Source organism: Anabrus simplex, chromosome 8 (assembly GCF_040414725.1).
Source record: "Anabrus simplex isolate iqAnaSimp1 chromosome 8, ASM4041472v1, whole genome shotgun sequence".
In the NCBI taxonomy this organism is placed as follows: domain Eukaryota; kingdom Metazoa; phylum Arthropoda; class Insecta; order Orthoptera; family Tettigoniidae; genus Anabrus; species Anabrus simplex.
Genome location: NC_090272.1, coordinates 189,741,994 through 189,760,896, shown reverse-complemented (window position 1 = coordinate 189,760,896; position 18,903 = coordinate 189,741,994). Strand labels below are relative to the sequence as shown.

At 43.4% G+C, this 18,903-nt stretch overlaps 2 protein-coding genes across 2 annotated transcripts in view; one reads left to right on the top strand and one right to left on the bottom strand.

The window, feature by feature from the left end:
• The window catches only part of LOC136878946 (muscle-specific protein 20), a 238,107-nt gene that overhangs the window by 26,544 nt on the left and 192,660 nt on the right, over positions 1-18,903 (top strand). The window lies entirely within an intron of this gene.
• LOC136878943 (muscle-specific protein 20) overlaps positions 1-18,903 on the bottom strand; it is a 45,913-nt gene that overhangs the window by 2,930 nt on the left and 24,080 nt on the right. Inside the window, exons 2-3 of the mRNA XM_067152568.2 lie at positions 13,435-13,637; positions 11,794-11,914 (exon numbers count right to left, since the gene is read on the bottom strand). Of these exons, the coding sequence (XP_067008669.1) occupies positions 11,794-11,914; positions 13,435-13,637 (324 nt within the window). The remainder of the gene's footprint in view (positions 1-11,793; positions 11,915-13,434; positions 13,638-18,903) is intronic.

Below are 18,903 nucleotides of genomic sequence, written 5' to 3'. Positions count from 1 at the left end.
TCAGCACGCCGTCATGACGTAGCTTCAGACATTGGACGCAGTTTTCTTCCATGTCGGTATTGATACCTTACTGTACCACTAGAAAAGTGCTGGAACAAGAATGGTGACTATGTTGAATAGTAATGCGTATGAGTGCCCTACAATTTTATATCCTTATATCTGTCTGCAAAACAAAGTTCCTCCGTAAGAACGCCTGTTACCTTTTTTTTTTTGAAGCACCTTAGTGAGATTTTAAATTTTGATGTTTTCCTCGGAAGTGGGATCATATTACTCTATAGTCGTAATATTGAAAGATGCGTTCTGACAGTTCTTATATGGAGGTATGTTGACTGCCTGCCTAGGTGGGGAGAAGGGAGTAAGGGGTATGGTTGCCATGGGAACGCGAGCGGTTCAACTGCGGTTGCCATAGAGATAAGCCTGCTGGCCGGCTCGTGTTGCTTGGAGTTGCCAAAGATCTCACTTCTGAGTAATTCACAATTGAACACAGCGGTCTGAACGAACGAACAAGTGAGCCGGAAGCGAAGGAAAGGAGATAGGAATGCAGGAATATGGCAATACCCTACAATGGCACTTGTAATGCCCCTCCTTCCAGCCCTATTTATCAACAAGTTTCTTTATAAATATTACTGGTATACACAATTCAATGCGTCGTCAACCCCGCCATCTTTGAATTCACAGTCCTGGGGATGTTTTCCAGTCCTTTCTCAGTTTTACAACAGGTAAATACCAGGCCTAGTCTTTAATTAAAACTTATTTTTTTGTTGGGGGCGACTAAATGGAGAGTTCCAGGGCGAAAACTATGCCCTCTTACTCATCTGTTTCCTAGGGCTACACGATGAGTCGAAAATTCTCTAGTTTACTGCACTAGCGGGGGAGAAAACTATTTGACTTAGAGGCGGTACTTTCCTCTACCCAGAGCTGAAACTCCCTCTTCTCTACGTAATTTGGAAAATTAATTTAGAGTAAATGAGTGAGAGTGAGGGGTGGCCATGAAGCCGAAAAAACAGTCCTTTTCAGGGTCAAATTTTAATTTAAAATATTGAGGTAGGGTGTCAATTTGGAGTAGTTCGAAAGGTAACTTAAACCAGGTCATAAGTGAGCCAAGGGCCGGGGAGTTTGAGCCATGTATTCGACTTCTTATTTCTTATGACCTAGTCTCGTCCTTCCAGTCCTTGACTTTTCCTAACCTATCATCGCCAAAATTTCCTGATCTGGCGCGACGTTTAAATAAACGATGGCAAAGGAAAGTCCGCCATGTATCTTCTGAAGTTGTTGGAAATGTTCAAAATCGCATCATTGCGCTAGATTTAGGAAGAGAAAGTTTAGCGATTTCAGTAGGCAATTTGAAATAACCAATAGTAAATACAAGAAATATTTCAATTTTCAAAGGAGCCAAGTACAAGGAAGGAAACGAAATTTTTCGAATGAAATGAAATGGCGGATGGCTTTTAGTGCCGGGAGTGTCCGAGGACATTTTATGCTCGCCAGCTGCAGATCTTTTGATTTGACGTCCGTAGGCGACCTGCGCGTCGTAATGAGAATGAAATGATGATGAAGACGACACATACACCTAGCTCCCATGCCAGAGAAATTAACCAATGATGGTTAAAATTCCCTACCCTGCAGGGAATGGAACCCGGGACCCCTGTGGCTAAAGGCCAGCGCGCTAACCATTTAGCCATGGAGCCGAATTTTTCGAACTCTATTATTTTGGTTCATTTGATAGACTCTAACGCCTTGTTTCCCTAGTACAATCAATTACAACGCAATGAGTAAGACTTTCCGAAAAAGCTGTTGCTAGGAGATTGTATCCCCCTGCAGCTGCAGGAGGTACAATACACTCGCGGTATCCCCTGCCTATCCTAAAAGGGGATCCCCAGGATTTTTCAAATTAATATTGTGAATTGACGACTCCGGGCTAGTAGATGAGTCTTACATTGCTCCTATGTAGTGTTCCAGGCTATTCACTTTCATCTTTTTTCTTTTACTCCTCTAAGTCATTAGGCTTGCGGAACTAAGGGCACCTTTCATTTTCAAATCCTTTCCTTTCTTTTAGCGACACTTCCATTCTTCGACGAATCGAACCTCACCCACTTTTCTCTTCTGATTGACTTAACAGCAGATTAACAACTTTGACCTTTTTTGACCTCCTTCCATTCATTGCGGGTTTGGTGGGACTTGAAACTTGCTGCCTCCGCTAAATAATAAGTAACAATACACCACAGTACCTGGTTCATTCACGTTATTTTACATCACAACAGGACTTTCTGGATCCGTACTGTTCTAATATTGGGCTAATTTCATCACACACGAAGTCACTCTGCGAATGTACGCTGGTTAGAAGGGGCACATACAAGTGTGGTATGAAACACAGTCGGGCTGACTACAGGCTTGAACTATTCGGAAGAAAAAAATAGTTGGATCTCATTAATACGAGTAGCTGGACTCTTAAGATTTTAATAACGTCAAGAAATTACTACCATGTATTTTAATCATCATCATCATCATCTGCTTACCCTCCAGGTTCGGTTTTTCCCTCGGACTCAGCGAGGGATCCCACCTCTACCGCCTCAAGGGCAGTGTCCTGGAGCTTCAGACTCTTGGTCGGGGGATACAACTGGGGAGTATGACCAGTACCTCGCCCAGGCGGCCTCACTTGCTATGCTGAACAGGGGCCTTGTGGAGGGATGGGAAGATTGGAAGGGATAGGCAAGGAAGAGGGAAGGAAGCGGCCGTGGCCTTAAGTTAGATACCATCCCGGCATTCGCCTGGAGGAGAAGTGGGAAACCACGGAAAACCACTTCCAGGATGGCTGAGGTGGGAATCGAACCCATCTGTACTCAGTTGACCTCCCGAGGCTGAGTGGACCCCGTTCCAGCCCTCGTACCACTTTTCAAATTTCGTGGCAGAGCCGGGAATCGAACCCGAGCCTCCGGGGGTGGCAGCTAATCACACTAACCACTACACCACAGAGGCGGACCCATGTATTTTAATACGTTCAATATCTGCTGACTTTAGCCATGTTATATTGGTATTTCTTTATATAAGATTTTATAGTGTTTTTTTAAAATATTAATCATAAGAATGGTCGCAGCAACAATTAATGAGGCACTTAGCTGTCAGCTTGCATTCGGGGGATAGGGGTTCGAATCCTACTGCCAGCAGCCCTGAAGATGGTTTTCGGTGCGTTCCCATTTTCACACCAGGTAAATGCTGGGGCTGCACCTTAATTAAGCAGCTTTCGCAGGCGCAACGACGATATATTAAGTCCTCATCCCGAAGGTTATTTGGATCTTCAAATGATCGACCATCAGCTGATTTAAATGGCTTAGGCATCACTGAAGAGGCGTGCTGAGTGAAATAGTTTCCTGTTATTTCTCTCATCTAGCCATAAAGAGGTGTTACACATCAGTCTCCAACACCCCGAAAATGTACACTGAGTGGCCAAAACTCATGGGAGCATCCGGGAGATAGTAGGTTCGAATCATACTATCGGCAGCCCTGAAGACGGTTTTCCGTGGTTTCCCATTTTCACACCAGGAAAATGCTGGGGCTGTACCTTAATTAAGGCCACGGCCGCTTCCTTCCAACTCCTAGGCCTTTCCTATCCCATCGTCGCCATAAGACCTATCTGTGTCGGTGCGACGTAAAGCCCCTAGCAAAAAAAAACTCATGGGAAGACACTGAATGTGGTGTTAATAACGAGTTGCTCCTCCGCGAGCCCTCGAAACGGCAACAGTACGAGTGGCATCGACTCTACAAGTGTTGGAATCTTTCTGGAGGGATCTGGACCCACGCATTTTGACTGCTAGCCACAATTGGTCTTATGCAGTTAGTGTGGGGTTCATGGAGCGTACACCAGCATCGACAGCATCCCATAAATGCTCGATTGGATTAAGATCAGGGGATCTGGAGGGCCAATCTATTGTCGTAACTTCACTGGAGTGCTCTTCCATCCACGTGCGTGCCACCGCAGAGCGGTGACATGGTGCATTGTCCTATTGAAACATGGCAACTTCATCAGGGTACTCTAGAGCCAGAAGGGGATACAGTTGGTCTGAAAGAATGTCCACATCGGACAATGGGGCCTATTTACGATCATGGGAACGGCGCCCAGACCAGAAGTGAGCCACCTCCCGCCTGGACACAACCTTGTTGACACTCAGAATTCACAGCTTCACCGGGCATACGCCACACTCCCACGCGCCCATCAGCTCGATACAACTGGAACAGGGATTCATCGCACCATACCACACGCCGCCACTGTTCCATGGTCCATTGCCGATGTTCGCGGGCCCATACACGTCGTTAAGCTCTGTGTCGAGAAAGGGACACGAGTTCGTCGTCGGCTGGTGAGCCTATGCGGTGCAGTTGCCTCCTTATAGTCCTGGTAGAAATGGGTTCCTGACTCCCATCATTCAACTGAGCGGTAATCTGACTCACAGTAGTCTGTCGAGCGCCCGGTATTGTTCCGCGGAGGTGACGTGATGTCCGTTCGTTAAACACCTGTTGTCTTCCCGTGCAGCGGTTTACGTGGGTGGTCACATTCCCTCTGCGATATTGAAGATCCACCCTCGACACTGTTGACCTCGGAAACCCGAATTGGCGTGTAATGTCTGCAATACTATGACCCATGCGCTGTGCGCCGATGATCATCCCACATTAAAAAGTCGGTTAACTCGTGAAGTGTTGCCATCTTCATAACACTGGTGTCTGTGACAGACTGCTCAGCTACGCCGCAGCTAGCCGCAATGCTCAGAGGTCGTACACGGTATATTTTCTAATGGGACAACCCTTCCCGTGACTTTTGGCCATTCAATGTATACACGAAACGACCGTATGGACGACATTTTCACAGAGACTCTCTACATTGCTGACGAACATTACTCATACCTCAGTCACGTTCATATTGTCAAAGCCAAGGATGTGACTAAAACATGTTAATGAAGGCAACAAACCCGATCTACCCCATACCAGAAGTAAATTAATTGGCGTATGGCTTTTAGTGCCGGGAGTGTCCGACAACATGTTCGGCTCGCCAGGTGCACGTCTTTTGATTTGACGCCCATAGGTGAGCTGCGCGTCGTGATGAGGACGAAATGATGATGAAGACGACACATACACCTAGACTTCGTGTCAGCGGAATTAACCAATGATGGTTAAAATTCCTGACCCTGCCGGGACTCGAATCCGGGCCTCTGTGCCCAAAGGCCAGCACGATAACCATTTAGCCATGGAGCCGGACTCCATACCAGAAGATACAGCGCAACTGTATCACTACATCTTACCGTAGACGTGTTAGAATGACAAGGGTGATTCAATGAATGGCATAGTAAGTTCTCTTATGTGTATACAGAGCAGGGCCTCTCAGAGTGCATGCACTGTGCACGGTGCAAAAGACGACTTCGCTTGGTCGACCAGAGTGCAGACCCCCACTCCTCGATTTGGAGCAATAGCGCGTCTCTCTCTTTCCCCACGCCTGTCTCGCTTGCTCCGTAGCGCTCTACATCCGAGCCAAGTGGAGCCGAGTTGAGCCGATCTTAGACGAGTAGCCCAGAAACGAAGCGTTGGTCCGGGGCGAACCGAGCGGGACCGATGCACGGTGCATGGAGCTCTTGCGCCTCGATGTGTACGCGTGAGATTGTGGGCGTTTGAGAGGCCCTGATACAGAGAGTAACAATAATGTGCCGCCAAACTTCCAGGACACATTCCTCAGACGTAGAAGAAGAAAATCTCTCTTACATAAAATGTTTAAAGTGCCCCCGTTAGTCGTGATACATGAATCAACCCGCCTTCGCCTTGAATCCCGGATGTGCTGATGGTGGGTAAGAAAGAGAAGAGTACTGTTCCAGGTGATTTTCTAAGCTCTTTGCAGTTTACCGATTTTTATCTTTGTTTGCTTCTTGATTTAGCCCTGTTGGTTGAATAATTTGGGGGCTGCCTGGCCGAGGCGGTAAAGGCGTGCTCGGTTCACCCGGAAGGACGTGGGTTCGATTCCCCGTCAGGAAGTCGTAAAATTTTAGAAACAAGATTTCCACTTCCTGAGGTGCAAATGTTCCTCAGCCTACACCAAAAATGAGTACCAAGTTCATTCCTGGAGGCAAAGGTGTCCGGGCATACACCTAACCATTCTACCCGACCTAGCGCCTAGGTTAAGGATAATGAAAGCCTTTACCTTCCACCCCTCCAGAGGCCTTCACGGCCTGTACGGAGATGACTTTGATTTTTTATTGAATAATTTTGCCCAGATACCTGAATTTATCTATTTGGAAGATAAGTATTGTTGTCATAACCAAGCAAGTGGTTGCGCGGCTTAGATCACGTAGCTGTCAGCTTGCTTCATGGATTTGAACCCCACTGTTGGCAGCCCTGAAAATGGTTTTCCATGGATTCCCATTTTCACACCAGAAGAATGCTGGAGCTGTACCTTAATTAAGGCCACGGCTGCTTCCTTCCCACTCTTAGCCCTTTAGTATCACATGGTCGCCATAAGACCTATTTGTGTCAGTGCGATGTAAAGCAAATTGTAAAAAATTATTATTATTATTATTATTATTATTATTATTATTATTATTATTATTATTATTATTATTATTATACATGCATACATTATCATTATAGACTGCTATGCCTTTCAGCGTTCAGTCTGCAAGCCTCTGTGAATTTACTAAACGCCGACACAATCCTTGATTTGCAACTAGTGTTGTGGCCTCATTTAGTTCTATACCTCTTATATTTAAATCGTTAGAAACTGAGTCTAACCATCGTCGTCTGTGTCTACCTCTACTTCTCTTACCCTCCATAATAGAGTCCATTATTCTACTAGATAACCCATCCTCCTCCATTCGCCTCACATGACCCCACCACCGAAGCCGGTTTATGCGTAGAAGCTTCATCCATCGAGTTCATTCCTAAATTAGCCTTTATCTCCTCATTCCGAGTACCCTCCTGCCATTGCTCCCACCTGTTTATACCAGTAATCATTCTTGCTACTTTCATGTCTGTTACTTCTAACTTATGAATAAGATATCCTGAGTCCACCCAGCTTTTGCTCCCGTAAGGCAAAGTTGGTCTGAAAACAGACCGATGTAAAGATAGTTTCGTCCGGGAGCTGACTTCCTTCTTACAGAATACTGTTGATCGCAACTGCGAGCTCACTGCATTAGCGTTACGACACCTTGATTCAATCTCACTTACTATATTACCACCCTGGGAGAACACACAACCTAAATACTTGAAATTATCGACCTGTTCTTGCTTTGTTTCACCAATTTGACATTCAATTCTGTTGAATTTCTTACCCAATGACATCAATTTAGTCTTCGAGATGCTAATTTCCATACCATACTCATTGCACCTATTTTCAAGTTACAAGATATTAGACTGCAGGCTTTCGGCACAATCTGCCATTAAGACCAAGTCGTCAGCATAGGCCAGACTGCTTCCTACATTTCCACCTAACTGAATCCCTCCCTGCCAATTTATACCTTTCAGCAGATGATCCATGTAAACTACGAACAGCAAAGGCGAAAGATTACACCCTTGTCTAACCCCTGTAAGTACCCAGAACCAAGAACTCATTCCACCATCAATTCTCACTGAAGCCCAATTGTCAACATAAATGCCTTTGATTGATTTTAATAATCTACCTTTAATTTCATAGTCCCCCAGTATGGCGAACACCTTTTCCCTCTGTACCCTGTCATATGCTTTCTCTAGATCTACGAAACATAAACACAACTGCCTATTCCTCTCGTAGAATTTTTCAATTACCTGACGCATACAGAAAATCTAATCCTGACAGCCTCTCTGTAGTCTGAAACCACACTGGTTTTCATCCAACTTCCTCTCAACGACTGATCTCACCCTCCCTTCCAAGATGCCAGTGAATACTCTGCCTGGTATAATAATCAATGAGATACATAGATAGTTGTTGCAATCTTTCCTGTTCCCTTGCTTATAGATAGGTGCAATTAATGCTTTTGTCCAATCTGAAGGTACCTTACCAACACTCCATGCTAATCTTACTACTCTATGAAGCCATTTCAGCCCTGCTTTCCCACTATACCTCAACATTTCAGGTCTAATTTCATCTATTACTGCTGGTTTATGACAATGTAGTTTATTTACCATCCTTTCCACTTCTTCAAGCGTAATTACACCAACATCATTTTCCTCCTCCCCATGCGCCTGGCTGTTCGCAACACGACCAGGATGATTTCCTTTTACATTGAGAAGATGTTCAAAATATTCCCTCCACCTCTCCAGTGATTCTCTAGGATCTATTATGAGTTCACATGAATTACTCAAAACACTGTTCATTTCCTTTTTCCCTCCCTTCCTAAGATTATTTATTACTGTCCAAAAAGGTTTCCCTACTGCTTGACCTAGCCATTCCAGGTTATTACCAAAATCTACCCACGACTTCTTTTTGGATTCAACAACTATTTGATTCGCTCTGTTTCTTTCATCTACGTACAAATCCCTGTCTGCCTCGGCCCTTGTTTGGAGCCATTTCTGATACGCCTTCTTTTTACGTTTACAAGCTGCTCTCACTTCATCATTCCACTAAGATGTTCGCCTTTTCCCATCTTTACCCACAGTTGTTCCTAGGCATTCCCTTGCTGTTTCTACTACAGCAACCCTGTATACCACCCATTCACTTTCTATATCCTGAACCTACTTACTGTCTACTGTTCGAAACTTCTCGCTAATCATATCCATGTACTTCTGTCTAATTTCCTCGTCCTGGAGATTTTCTACCCTTATTCGTTTGCAGACATATTTCACTTTCTCTACCCTACTTATTTAGTTCACTACAGATCAGATAGTGGTCTGTATCATCGAAAATTCCCCGGAAAACTCGTTCATTCCTAACAGATTTACTGACTTGGAAGTCGGTTAAGATCTAGTCTATTGTGGATCTGGTACCCCTAGCCTCCCATGTGTAGCGGTGAAAAGCCTTATGCTTGAAGAATGTATTCGTAACAGCTAAACCCATACTAGCACAGAAGTCCAGCAAACGCTTCCCATTCCCATTAGCTTCCATATCTTCCCCACATTTACCAATCACCCTTTTTTATCCTTCAGTTCTATTCCCACCTCTCGCATTGAAATCGCCCATTAGCACTATTCTAGCCTTGCGGTTGACCCTGACCACGATGTTACTCAATGCTTCATAAAACTTGTCAACTTCTTCCTCATCTGCACCCTCACATGGTGAATACACGGACACAATTCTAGTCCTAATTCCTCCAACTGACAAATCTACCCACATCATTCGCTCATTTGCGTGCCTAACAGAAACTATGTTGCGTGCAATGGTATTCCTGATAAAGAGCCCTACCCCGGACTCTGCCCTTCCCCTTCTAACACCCGTCAAGTACACTTTATAATCTCCTATCTCTTCCTCGCTATCTCCCCTTACCCGAATATCACTTACTCCTAGCACATCCTAATGCATCCTCTTTGCTTACTCAGCCAGCTCTACTTTCTTTCTTCCATAAGCCCCATTAATATTGATAGCTCCCCATCGAATTCCATTTCGTTCGCCAAGTTGTTTCCAAGGAGTCCCTCGCCTGTCAAATGGGAGTGGGACTCCGTCACTTGCATAGGTCCGAGGCTTGCTTAAAATGTTCTGAGCTCGGTAAATTAATGAAGCAGGATGCTACCGTATTTGCACATAGTCCAAGTGAGGATGTCTCCTCTAACGGGTGAATTGTATAGTCCTAGCCGCCTGAGCACAAGGAGGGCCATGACTCAGAATATGTCCGAGACGCCCACTCCTATTCCATAGCAACTGGTATCCCGACTCTCAGGACCACTTACTAGGCCATTCAGCCGTTGCCCATGGTTCACGAACTAGGGCGTGACTACAGTAACCCACACCATGAACCATCGTATGATGATGATGATGATGATGATGATGATTATTATTATTATTATTATTATTATTATTATTATTATTATTGATCCTCCGTGGCTTAGGCGGCAGTTGGGTTCCGTGGTTCAAATCTCGGCCACTCCATGTGAGATTTGTGCTGCACAAAGCGGAGACGGGACAGGTTTTTCTCCGGGTACTCCGGTTTTCCCTGCCATATTTCATTCCTGCAACACTCTCCAATATCATTCCATCTGTCATTCTTTAATCATTGCCCCAGAGGAGTGCGACAGGCTTTGGCAGCCGGCACAAGTTCTATCCACGCCGCTAGATGGGGATTCATTCATTCCATTCCTGATCCGGTCGATTGACTGGAAACAGGCTGTGGATTTTTATTATTATTATTATTATTATTATTATTATTATTATTATTATTATTATTATTATCGAGATATTTGACCGCGTAGCTGTAAGTTAGCATTCAGGACATGGTAGGTTCGAATCCTACTTTCAGTGGCCCTAAGGTTGGTTTTCAGCGCTTTCTCAATTTCACACTAGGCAAATGCTGAAGCTGTACCGTAATAAATGCTACAGACATAAGTTGCTACTCACAGCAGTCCAATGAGGGAGCCTGTACTTATTCCTTTAGTTCAAAGCTTTCCACTTCTATTATTCAGTTAGTTTCGTAAGACAACAAGCCAAACGATCAGGAGAGATTCAGAAATGAACGAATCCGGACAGAATCGAACCAGACCCATTGCCTCCCACTCCAAGTGGTCGAAATTTGAACAGTAACTTTTGTGTGACAACCCAAACTCGAAATTCGATAACTGGTTCGGTGTACAGTACCTAACTGAAGTTTACGCGAAATGTTAAAAAGAACATGCCCAGAAAGAAGACCCTATGATACTTCGGCTTTTACGTCAACTCTACTGGATAGTTATTAAAAATAATAAATTGGCCATATACCTTCTATAGTTTATAGAAAAGGATGATCTTTAACCCAAAAGGGTTATTATTATTATTATTATTATTATTATTATTATTATTATTATTATTATTATTATTATTATTATTATTATTATTACCGAGCTCGATAGCTGCAGTCGCTTAAGTGCGGCCAGTATCCAGTATTCTGGAGATAGTAGGTTCGAACCCAACTGTCGGCCATCCTGAAAATGGTTTTCCGTGGTTTCCCATTTTCACACCAGGCAAATGCTGGGGCTGTACCTTCATTAAGGCCACGGCCGCTTCCTTCCCACTCCTAGCCCTTCCCTGTCCCATCGTCGCCATAAAACCTATATGTGTCGGTGCGACGTAAAGCAACTAGCAAAAAAAAATTATTATTATTATTATTATTATTATTATTATTATCATTGTTATTATTACAATGGGTTAACGCCGCATTAAAACATCGATAATCGATCCATAAATAGCTAGGAATTACATAGAGTAATAGGATAGAATGTAAAAGTTTATCACATATCCTATTGCATGCTCTACATTATGCTGGGAGGGATGTATAAATAGTAGAGGTTATAACTTTTGTACCACACATATCTATGCGAAATTCATTGTAAGCTAAGCAGCGAAAGCCAGATGGCATATGTTACTTAATCACGTACGCCTTATTACGGGGAAACCATCAATCTTTGCAGCTTTCCTATAGTGGCATAATCTTCGGTAATGCTATTTTGAGGATATAACTACCGTCTGAGCTGAAGACTTAACAGACAATATCCCACGATTGGTATCAGCTTTCACTACCCGTAAATTCCGATCCTAGAGTTCAACAAAATTAATTTTGCAATAGACAACGCAGTAAAACGTCCATCCACCTTTCTTAAAATCCTGAAATGAATGTAACTTATGAAGAGAATTAAGTGTTGTAATGGAGTTTAAGGTATACTCACAATTCTGCCGAGAGCGTAGAGGCACAGTGTGACCTGGGGGATGTTCCTCCTTTCGAACAAGTCAGCGGTCTGGAAGATCTCCTCGTCTGGAACACCGTACTTGCGGATTGCCGCCTGGAACCTGCGAAAATGTAGTAGAACATCATCCTCATAGTCCTTCAGGGTCATCAATTTACTAACTAGTAAGCACAGATGTCAGCTACAATCACTTAAGTACCTCTTTATTGGAAACCATAACTTCGGAGGATAAAGGAAACGTCATAAATAAAGTGCAACATAGATATTAACGCCAGGAAAACTTTAGCCTTATACCACTAATTATGACAAACAATCGAACTCACGTCATTCCAGGTGAACCAAACACGTTTCACTGATCCTAACATATCTGAAAGGGAAATACAAATAAAATTCTGATTGGATGAATATTATTCTAAGTGGGATCACCTTGAACGCCGAGTGTCCTGTCTATATCAATCAATCAATCAATCAATCAATCAATCAATGAAATTAAGATGAAAATCCTCAACCTGTTTCCAGTCATTCGACCGGGTCAGGAATGGAATGAATGAAGCCGCCATCTAGCAGAGAGGATAGGAATTGTGCCGGCTGCCGAAGCCTGTCGCACTCCCCTGGGGCAATGATTAATGAATGACAGATGAAATAAAATTATATTTGAGAGTATTTCTGGAATGAAATATGATAGGGAAAACCGGAGTACACGGAGAAAAACCTGTATCACCTCCGCTTTGTCCAGCACAAACCTCACATGGAGTGACCGGGATTTGAACCAGGGAACCCAGTGGTAAGAAGCCGGCCCGCTGCCACCTGAGTCACGGAGGGTCTCAATCAATCAGTCAATCAATCAATCAATCAATCAATCAATCAATCAATCAATCAATCAATCAATCAATCAATCAATCAATCAATCAATCGATCAATCAATCAATCAATCAATCAATCACCAATGATATGTATTTAGGCCAGTCGACCAGATGGCATATTCCCTATCAGTTTTTTACCTTGTCTTTTTAAAGAACATGGAAATTTATCATATTTCTCCCTTCGTATAAATCATTCTAATCCATAACTCTTTTTCCTATAAATGGATATTTGCCACAATTTATCGACTTGAATTCAAAATTTATCTTCATAATGGGATATTTCCTACTGTTAAAAACACCATACAAGCTTATTCGTCTACTTATATCATTCCACGCCATCTCTCCACTGACAGCTCGGAACATACCACTTACCTCGTCTCCTTTCTCCAGTCTTCCCTGTCCAAACCTTGCAACATTTCCGTAACGCTACTATTTTGTTGGAAATCACCCATAACATATCGAGCTGATTTTCTTTTTCAGTTTTCGAATCAAGTAATCCTGGTGAGGGTTCCTTACACTGAAATCACACTCCATTTGTGGTCTTATGCCCTCTTCTTTTACATACTTACTAAAACTCCTAAATAAATCCATTACCATATGAAGAGATCCCGATTACGTGATTACGCCAATGAAGATCATCCCTTAGATTAACATCTAGGTACTTACAGTCATGTACTATCACCTCAGCAACACAGTGCTGGAATTTGCTCTCTGTGTCTATCAAGAACTGAAGTCGGTACCTTCGCAGGGCAGGACTCACCTCTGAATGTTCTCCATGAGCTGGAAGTTTGTACCCTTGGTCTGGATCTTCTTGACGGAGTCAGGCCCCGCTATCTTGTTGATCAGTTTACACAGAATGACTCCGTCCCTCAGCACATCCTCGTACTGCTGTGAGGGCAGTTTCTCTCCCAGGACATCCTCAATCCACTGTAGGACCTCAGCTTCCTGTTCCTTGTTTCTCGCCTGAAACACAAAAACGCTGCTGTTAGGACAGTGACCTCACAGTGCCGCCAGTTGAACATCGTGCCAGGAAATCGAACGGTTGGGAGCTATTTATCCACAACCGTTAAATAATGTACCTAATAATCTGCAGCTTGTTTCCAGGCATTCGGTCGGATCAGGAATGGAATGAATGAAGCCCCCATCTAGCAGTGAGGATAGGAATTGTGCCGGTTGCCGAAACCTGTCGCACTCCTCTGGGGCAATGATTAATGACTGGCAGATGAAATGAAATGATACTCTCTGGAATGAAAAATGACAGGAAAAAACGGAGTACCCGGAGAAAAACCTGTCCCACCTCCGCTTTATCCAGCACAAATCTCACATGGAGTGACCAGGATTTGAACCACGGAACTCAGCGGTGAGAGGCCGGCGCGCTACCCCCCTGAGCCACGGAGGCTATAGAGTACATAGCATGTTTATTTCAAATTGCAACATTTTATCGGATGATATTCATAGTCTTCTGCATGACAAGGATATTTTAAAAGTCTGTCCAAAATTGACTCTCCTACGGTAAATACTTTTTCCGATCTATTATTTGGTAAAACTCCGTGTTATTTTCAGTGATTTTTCGTGCAGTTAGGAAAATATTAATAAGAAGCACACTTTTTCAAAGATAAAAATTAATTTAATTTGTAATAGAATATTTCAGGTTGGAAAAAACACTTCTAAACAGTTTTAGTGTTAATACGAAAATTGGTCCCCAAAATATTATTCTTAGATTTAAATTATTCTTTTCCTTTCTGGCGATTTTCCACCGTGTAGAAATATGTGTCCGCCTCTGTGGTGTAGTGGTTAGCGTGATTAGCTGCCACTCCCGGAGGCCCGGGTTCGATTCCCGGCTCTGCCACGAAATTTGAAAAGTGGTACGAGGGCTGGAACGGGGTCCACTCAGCCTCGGGAGGTCAACTGAGTAGAGGTGGGTTCGATAACCACCTCAGCCATCCTGGAAGTGGTTTTCCGTGGTTTCCCACTTCTCCTCCAGGCGAATGCCGGGATGGTACCTAACTTAAGGCCACGGCCGCTTCCTTCCCTCTTCCTTGCCTATCCCTTCCAATCTTCCCATCCCTCCACAAGGCCCCTGTTCAGCATAGCAGGTGAGGGCGCCTGGGCGAGCTACTGGTCATACTCCCCAGTTGTATCCCCGACCAAGAGTCTGAAGCTCCAGGACACTGCCCTTGAGGTGGTAGAGGTGGGATCCCTCGCTAAGTCCGAGGGAAAAACCGAACCTGGAGGGTAAACAGATGATGATGATGATGATAGAAATATGTACAAAAATATCCTTCTATCTTCTTTGCCATGATGACAAATAACCCAGAGAATGTAAATAACACGAAATACCAACTTTCTCCCTTCGAATCAATAGCTCCAATGGGAAAAAGGAAGCGCATGGAACTTCAGATTTCCAACAGTAAGAAACTTTAATTGATATCTGATACCAGAAGCACAAACCAATAGAAAAGTACTGCTTCGATTCCACTGACGCGTGGATATTTCGTTCAGGGCAACCCTGAAATGGTTAAAATGAAGAGGTATACCATTTGTTCCTTATATCATGTAGCACTTAGAGCGTGATAAGCTCACTGGAGTGTCTGCTGGTTTTTCACCTGGAAGGCTGGGAATCGAATCCGGGTCGTTACTGGGTTGAGATTTTCATCTGAAAACTAACATGGCGTCAGGAAGAGGATCTGGTCAAAACCGAAATGAGCCTGACTGTCTCCAGAAATAATAGGGAAAAGCTGGAGACAGGTTTATATCTTTCATTCGTTACAAATTCACTATTTTTCCATAGAACATTTCCCCCTCTTTTGTTACGGTATCCAAATGCAGTCACATTAACGCTATTTTGAGGCGGAAGTGGGATCACCGCCCCAATTCGTGGAGAAGGGTTCATGAATTACTGGCGGAGGATACATTACACAACTCCATCTTGCGCAGCCCTCATCACCAGGAATAGAGTTTGACAGAAATAGCTTTGGCTGTGTCGGCGCTAGCTGCTGCACCCACGGGTGTGGCTCAACACCAGCGTTTTGTAACTCTCTTCCGGGATCGTACGAGCTCTAATAACGTCATTTGTAATTGGAGTAGGGGATTGATCGAAATGCTTCCTTATTGTGTCTTGGATGTTTGTTGCACACAATAGGGACATGATTGTCATGAATCACATGCAATTACACCGTGGTCATCCGGTTCGAATTCCATATTTTCACCATCAGAATATTGGCAAAAAGGGTGCTATACAATTCCTAAGCAACATGTTGCATGCCAAAGCCCGGGTTCATTTCCAAATCTCTCTGCAGAGTTCGCATGGTTCGTATGATGATGTTGATGGTGATTCCTTCTTCAGACTGGGGAAGTTAAACCTTGCTCAGATCCCTTGATGTTATTCAACAGGAATAGGCTGTGCACCGACAAGGGTTTCACCCTCTCCCTATCTCATCATCACACATAACATGGATTCATCACATTGGACACCACACACACACTAGTGAAATAATTTCCATCTCTGAGGCAAGGGATAACTATATCCTTGACCAAATACGATGACACTTGAAGATGAAGATCGCAAACAGCCCATCATCACGGCCACTGGATCATATCCCAGTGCCTGCGCATTAAACACATATTTTTAACATGGATATGTTTTTGGAAAGGGGGTCCATCTGGAATTAGCATGATCAATTTCCCCACACCTTTGTAACCATGGCAACCGCCGTTCGTCTATGTACACTAGGTCAGTAGCGACATCTTCTCGGTGTCCGCACATTTCCTACCACAGACATTCCGAACCACTTGATTTTTGAGGATATTTCATACCACCTAGGTCGTTATCTATCTGCGAAAAGTTTTCCTGTAATCCTGAAATATTTACACCAGGACAATCCGTACCACTTGATGTCAAATTGGAATTTCGTTTCCACGCCAGCGGGAGTAATGAGCCTTACACTTTAGAAATCAGAAACAAAAACAATTTAAAACATTTGCTGAAGAAAATGTCTATGTTATTTTAACAATTGCCCTTTGAACTATACTTATCACTAATGTTTACGTAAATATTATGATAAGAAAGCCGATTTTTGAAGTATAAATCCTGAAACAATACAATAGAAATACAGATTATGTTCGGGCGCAATGTGCCTGACGAGCGTAAGGATGGATAATATTACTATTATTGTGAATATTTATAAACTAGTACATTATTTCATTATCAAGTAAGTAAAATAAAAGGTCCTGATGAACTGCCTGATATGAGCTTGAAGGTCATGCGGAAACAGGAAACTACTGAAAGGTGGAAGTAGGTCCCTGCAAATAACGAATACGACATAAGAATTAACACGTGCGGCAATCAGATCAGTTGCGCCCGACAGAAGGTTAACATCAGCAGTGGTCACACCATGCAGAGGCTTCTGCGCCAGTAGTGGACAATGGATAGGATATCGTTTCTACTTCGCAATATTTCCCATTCTTTCAAGTGGTACGGGATGTCCTCTCGTAAATATTTAAAAGTCACTAACTGACACTTCGCAGGTAATCAGCCGGTCAAGTGGTACGGAACGTCCTAGAACCTATCTTCTCATTGTGCGTTTTCTTCCTGTAACTAAGAGGTTGAGAAAATCTCCCATCAACTGAACCCCGTTCTACTCCTCGGGTTAGAATTAAAATCAATCCTTAGACTCGCCGGAAGTCCGACTCGTTGGCTGAACGGTCAGCGTACTGGCCTTCGGTTCAGAGGGTCCCGGGTTCGATTCCCGGCCGGTTCGGGGATTTTAACCTTAATTGGTTAATTCCAATGGCACGGGGGCTGGGCGTATGTGTTGTCTTCATCATCATTTCATCCTCATCACGACGCGCAGGTCGCCTACGGGGGTCAAATAGAAAGACCTGCACCTGGCGAGCCGAACCCGTCCTGGGATATCCCGGCACTAAAAGCCATACGACATTTCATTTCACTGGCCGGAAAAAGAATTCATGACCTTGAAATAAGAGACAGGCAAGCTACCCATACACCAAAGGTGGCTTATAATAATAATAATAATAATAATAATAATAATAATAATAATAATAATAATCTACAATACAGCAATCAAACCAGAGAGTCTGTATGCCACATAACGCATGTTCTCTTTTAAAACCGGTTCAACAGAAGAGATAGAGAAGAAAATAAAGATAAATATTGAGGAAAATGTGGGGACCATTGAAAACAGAGGAAGGAGAGTTTAGACACAGGAGTAATAAAAATGTATACAAGGACGAAGGAAACGAAAGGATGTCAGATACGATCAGAAAGAGGAGAATTACATTTTTTTGGTCACATAATGAGGATGGATAATAGCAGATTGACAAAACTAGTGTTTAATCATGTTTACAGGAGCAAGAATGGCAACCAGTGGATCCATAATAATAATAATAATAATAATAATAATAATAATAATAATAATCGTATGCCCTAGCTGTCCGGTTCCTTGGCTGAGTGTTCTGCATACTGGTCTTCGGTTCAGAGGGCCCCACGTTCGATTCCCGTTCGAGTCGGAGATTTTTACATGGTTAATTCCTCTAGCTCGGGGACTCAATGTTTGTGTTCGTCGTCTTGATACACATCTTCATCTAAACACATCACACTAGCAACCACCAAAGAAACGCAGAATAGCGCACGTATCACTCCACATAATATGATTGATGGCAGGAAGGGCATCCCGCCGTAAAACTGAACCAATTCCAGTGCCGACCCAAATAAATTTTGGAAAGAGCAAGAAGAAGAAGAGGAATAATAAAAAAGCCTTAACTACTCTATGCAGGCATTTTAATTTGACGGCATATAGGCTGCCTGCGAGTCAATTTCAACGTTCCGTTTTACTCTGTTAGATGGCAGAGGAATCCATATCTATGTTCTATGGCTGAGATTTAGTTCATTTTGCTGGGTAAACACCAAATGCCGATACCATAGACACGGTGTGTCGAATGGATTTTATTTCCGCCCTTCAAATCAATCAGTCAATTTATCGAAAGTCCGAATATCTATGACAGGTCTGAACCCGTGATCTTGGTATCCGGAAGCCGTCACATGACTACTCATCGAGGGAGAGAGAAGGCAATGACCTCGGACGTATACAACATACCACTGTTTGACATGTGACAGGTGCTCTGTTCCGATTAGCAGTTTCACTAACGAGGTTACAGATTATGTTCAGTCAACAATTCTCACGTTATTCTTTCCTTCCCTACCAACACA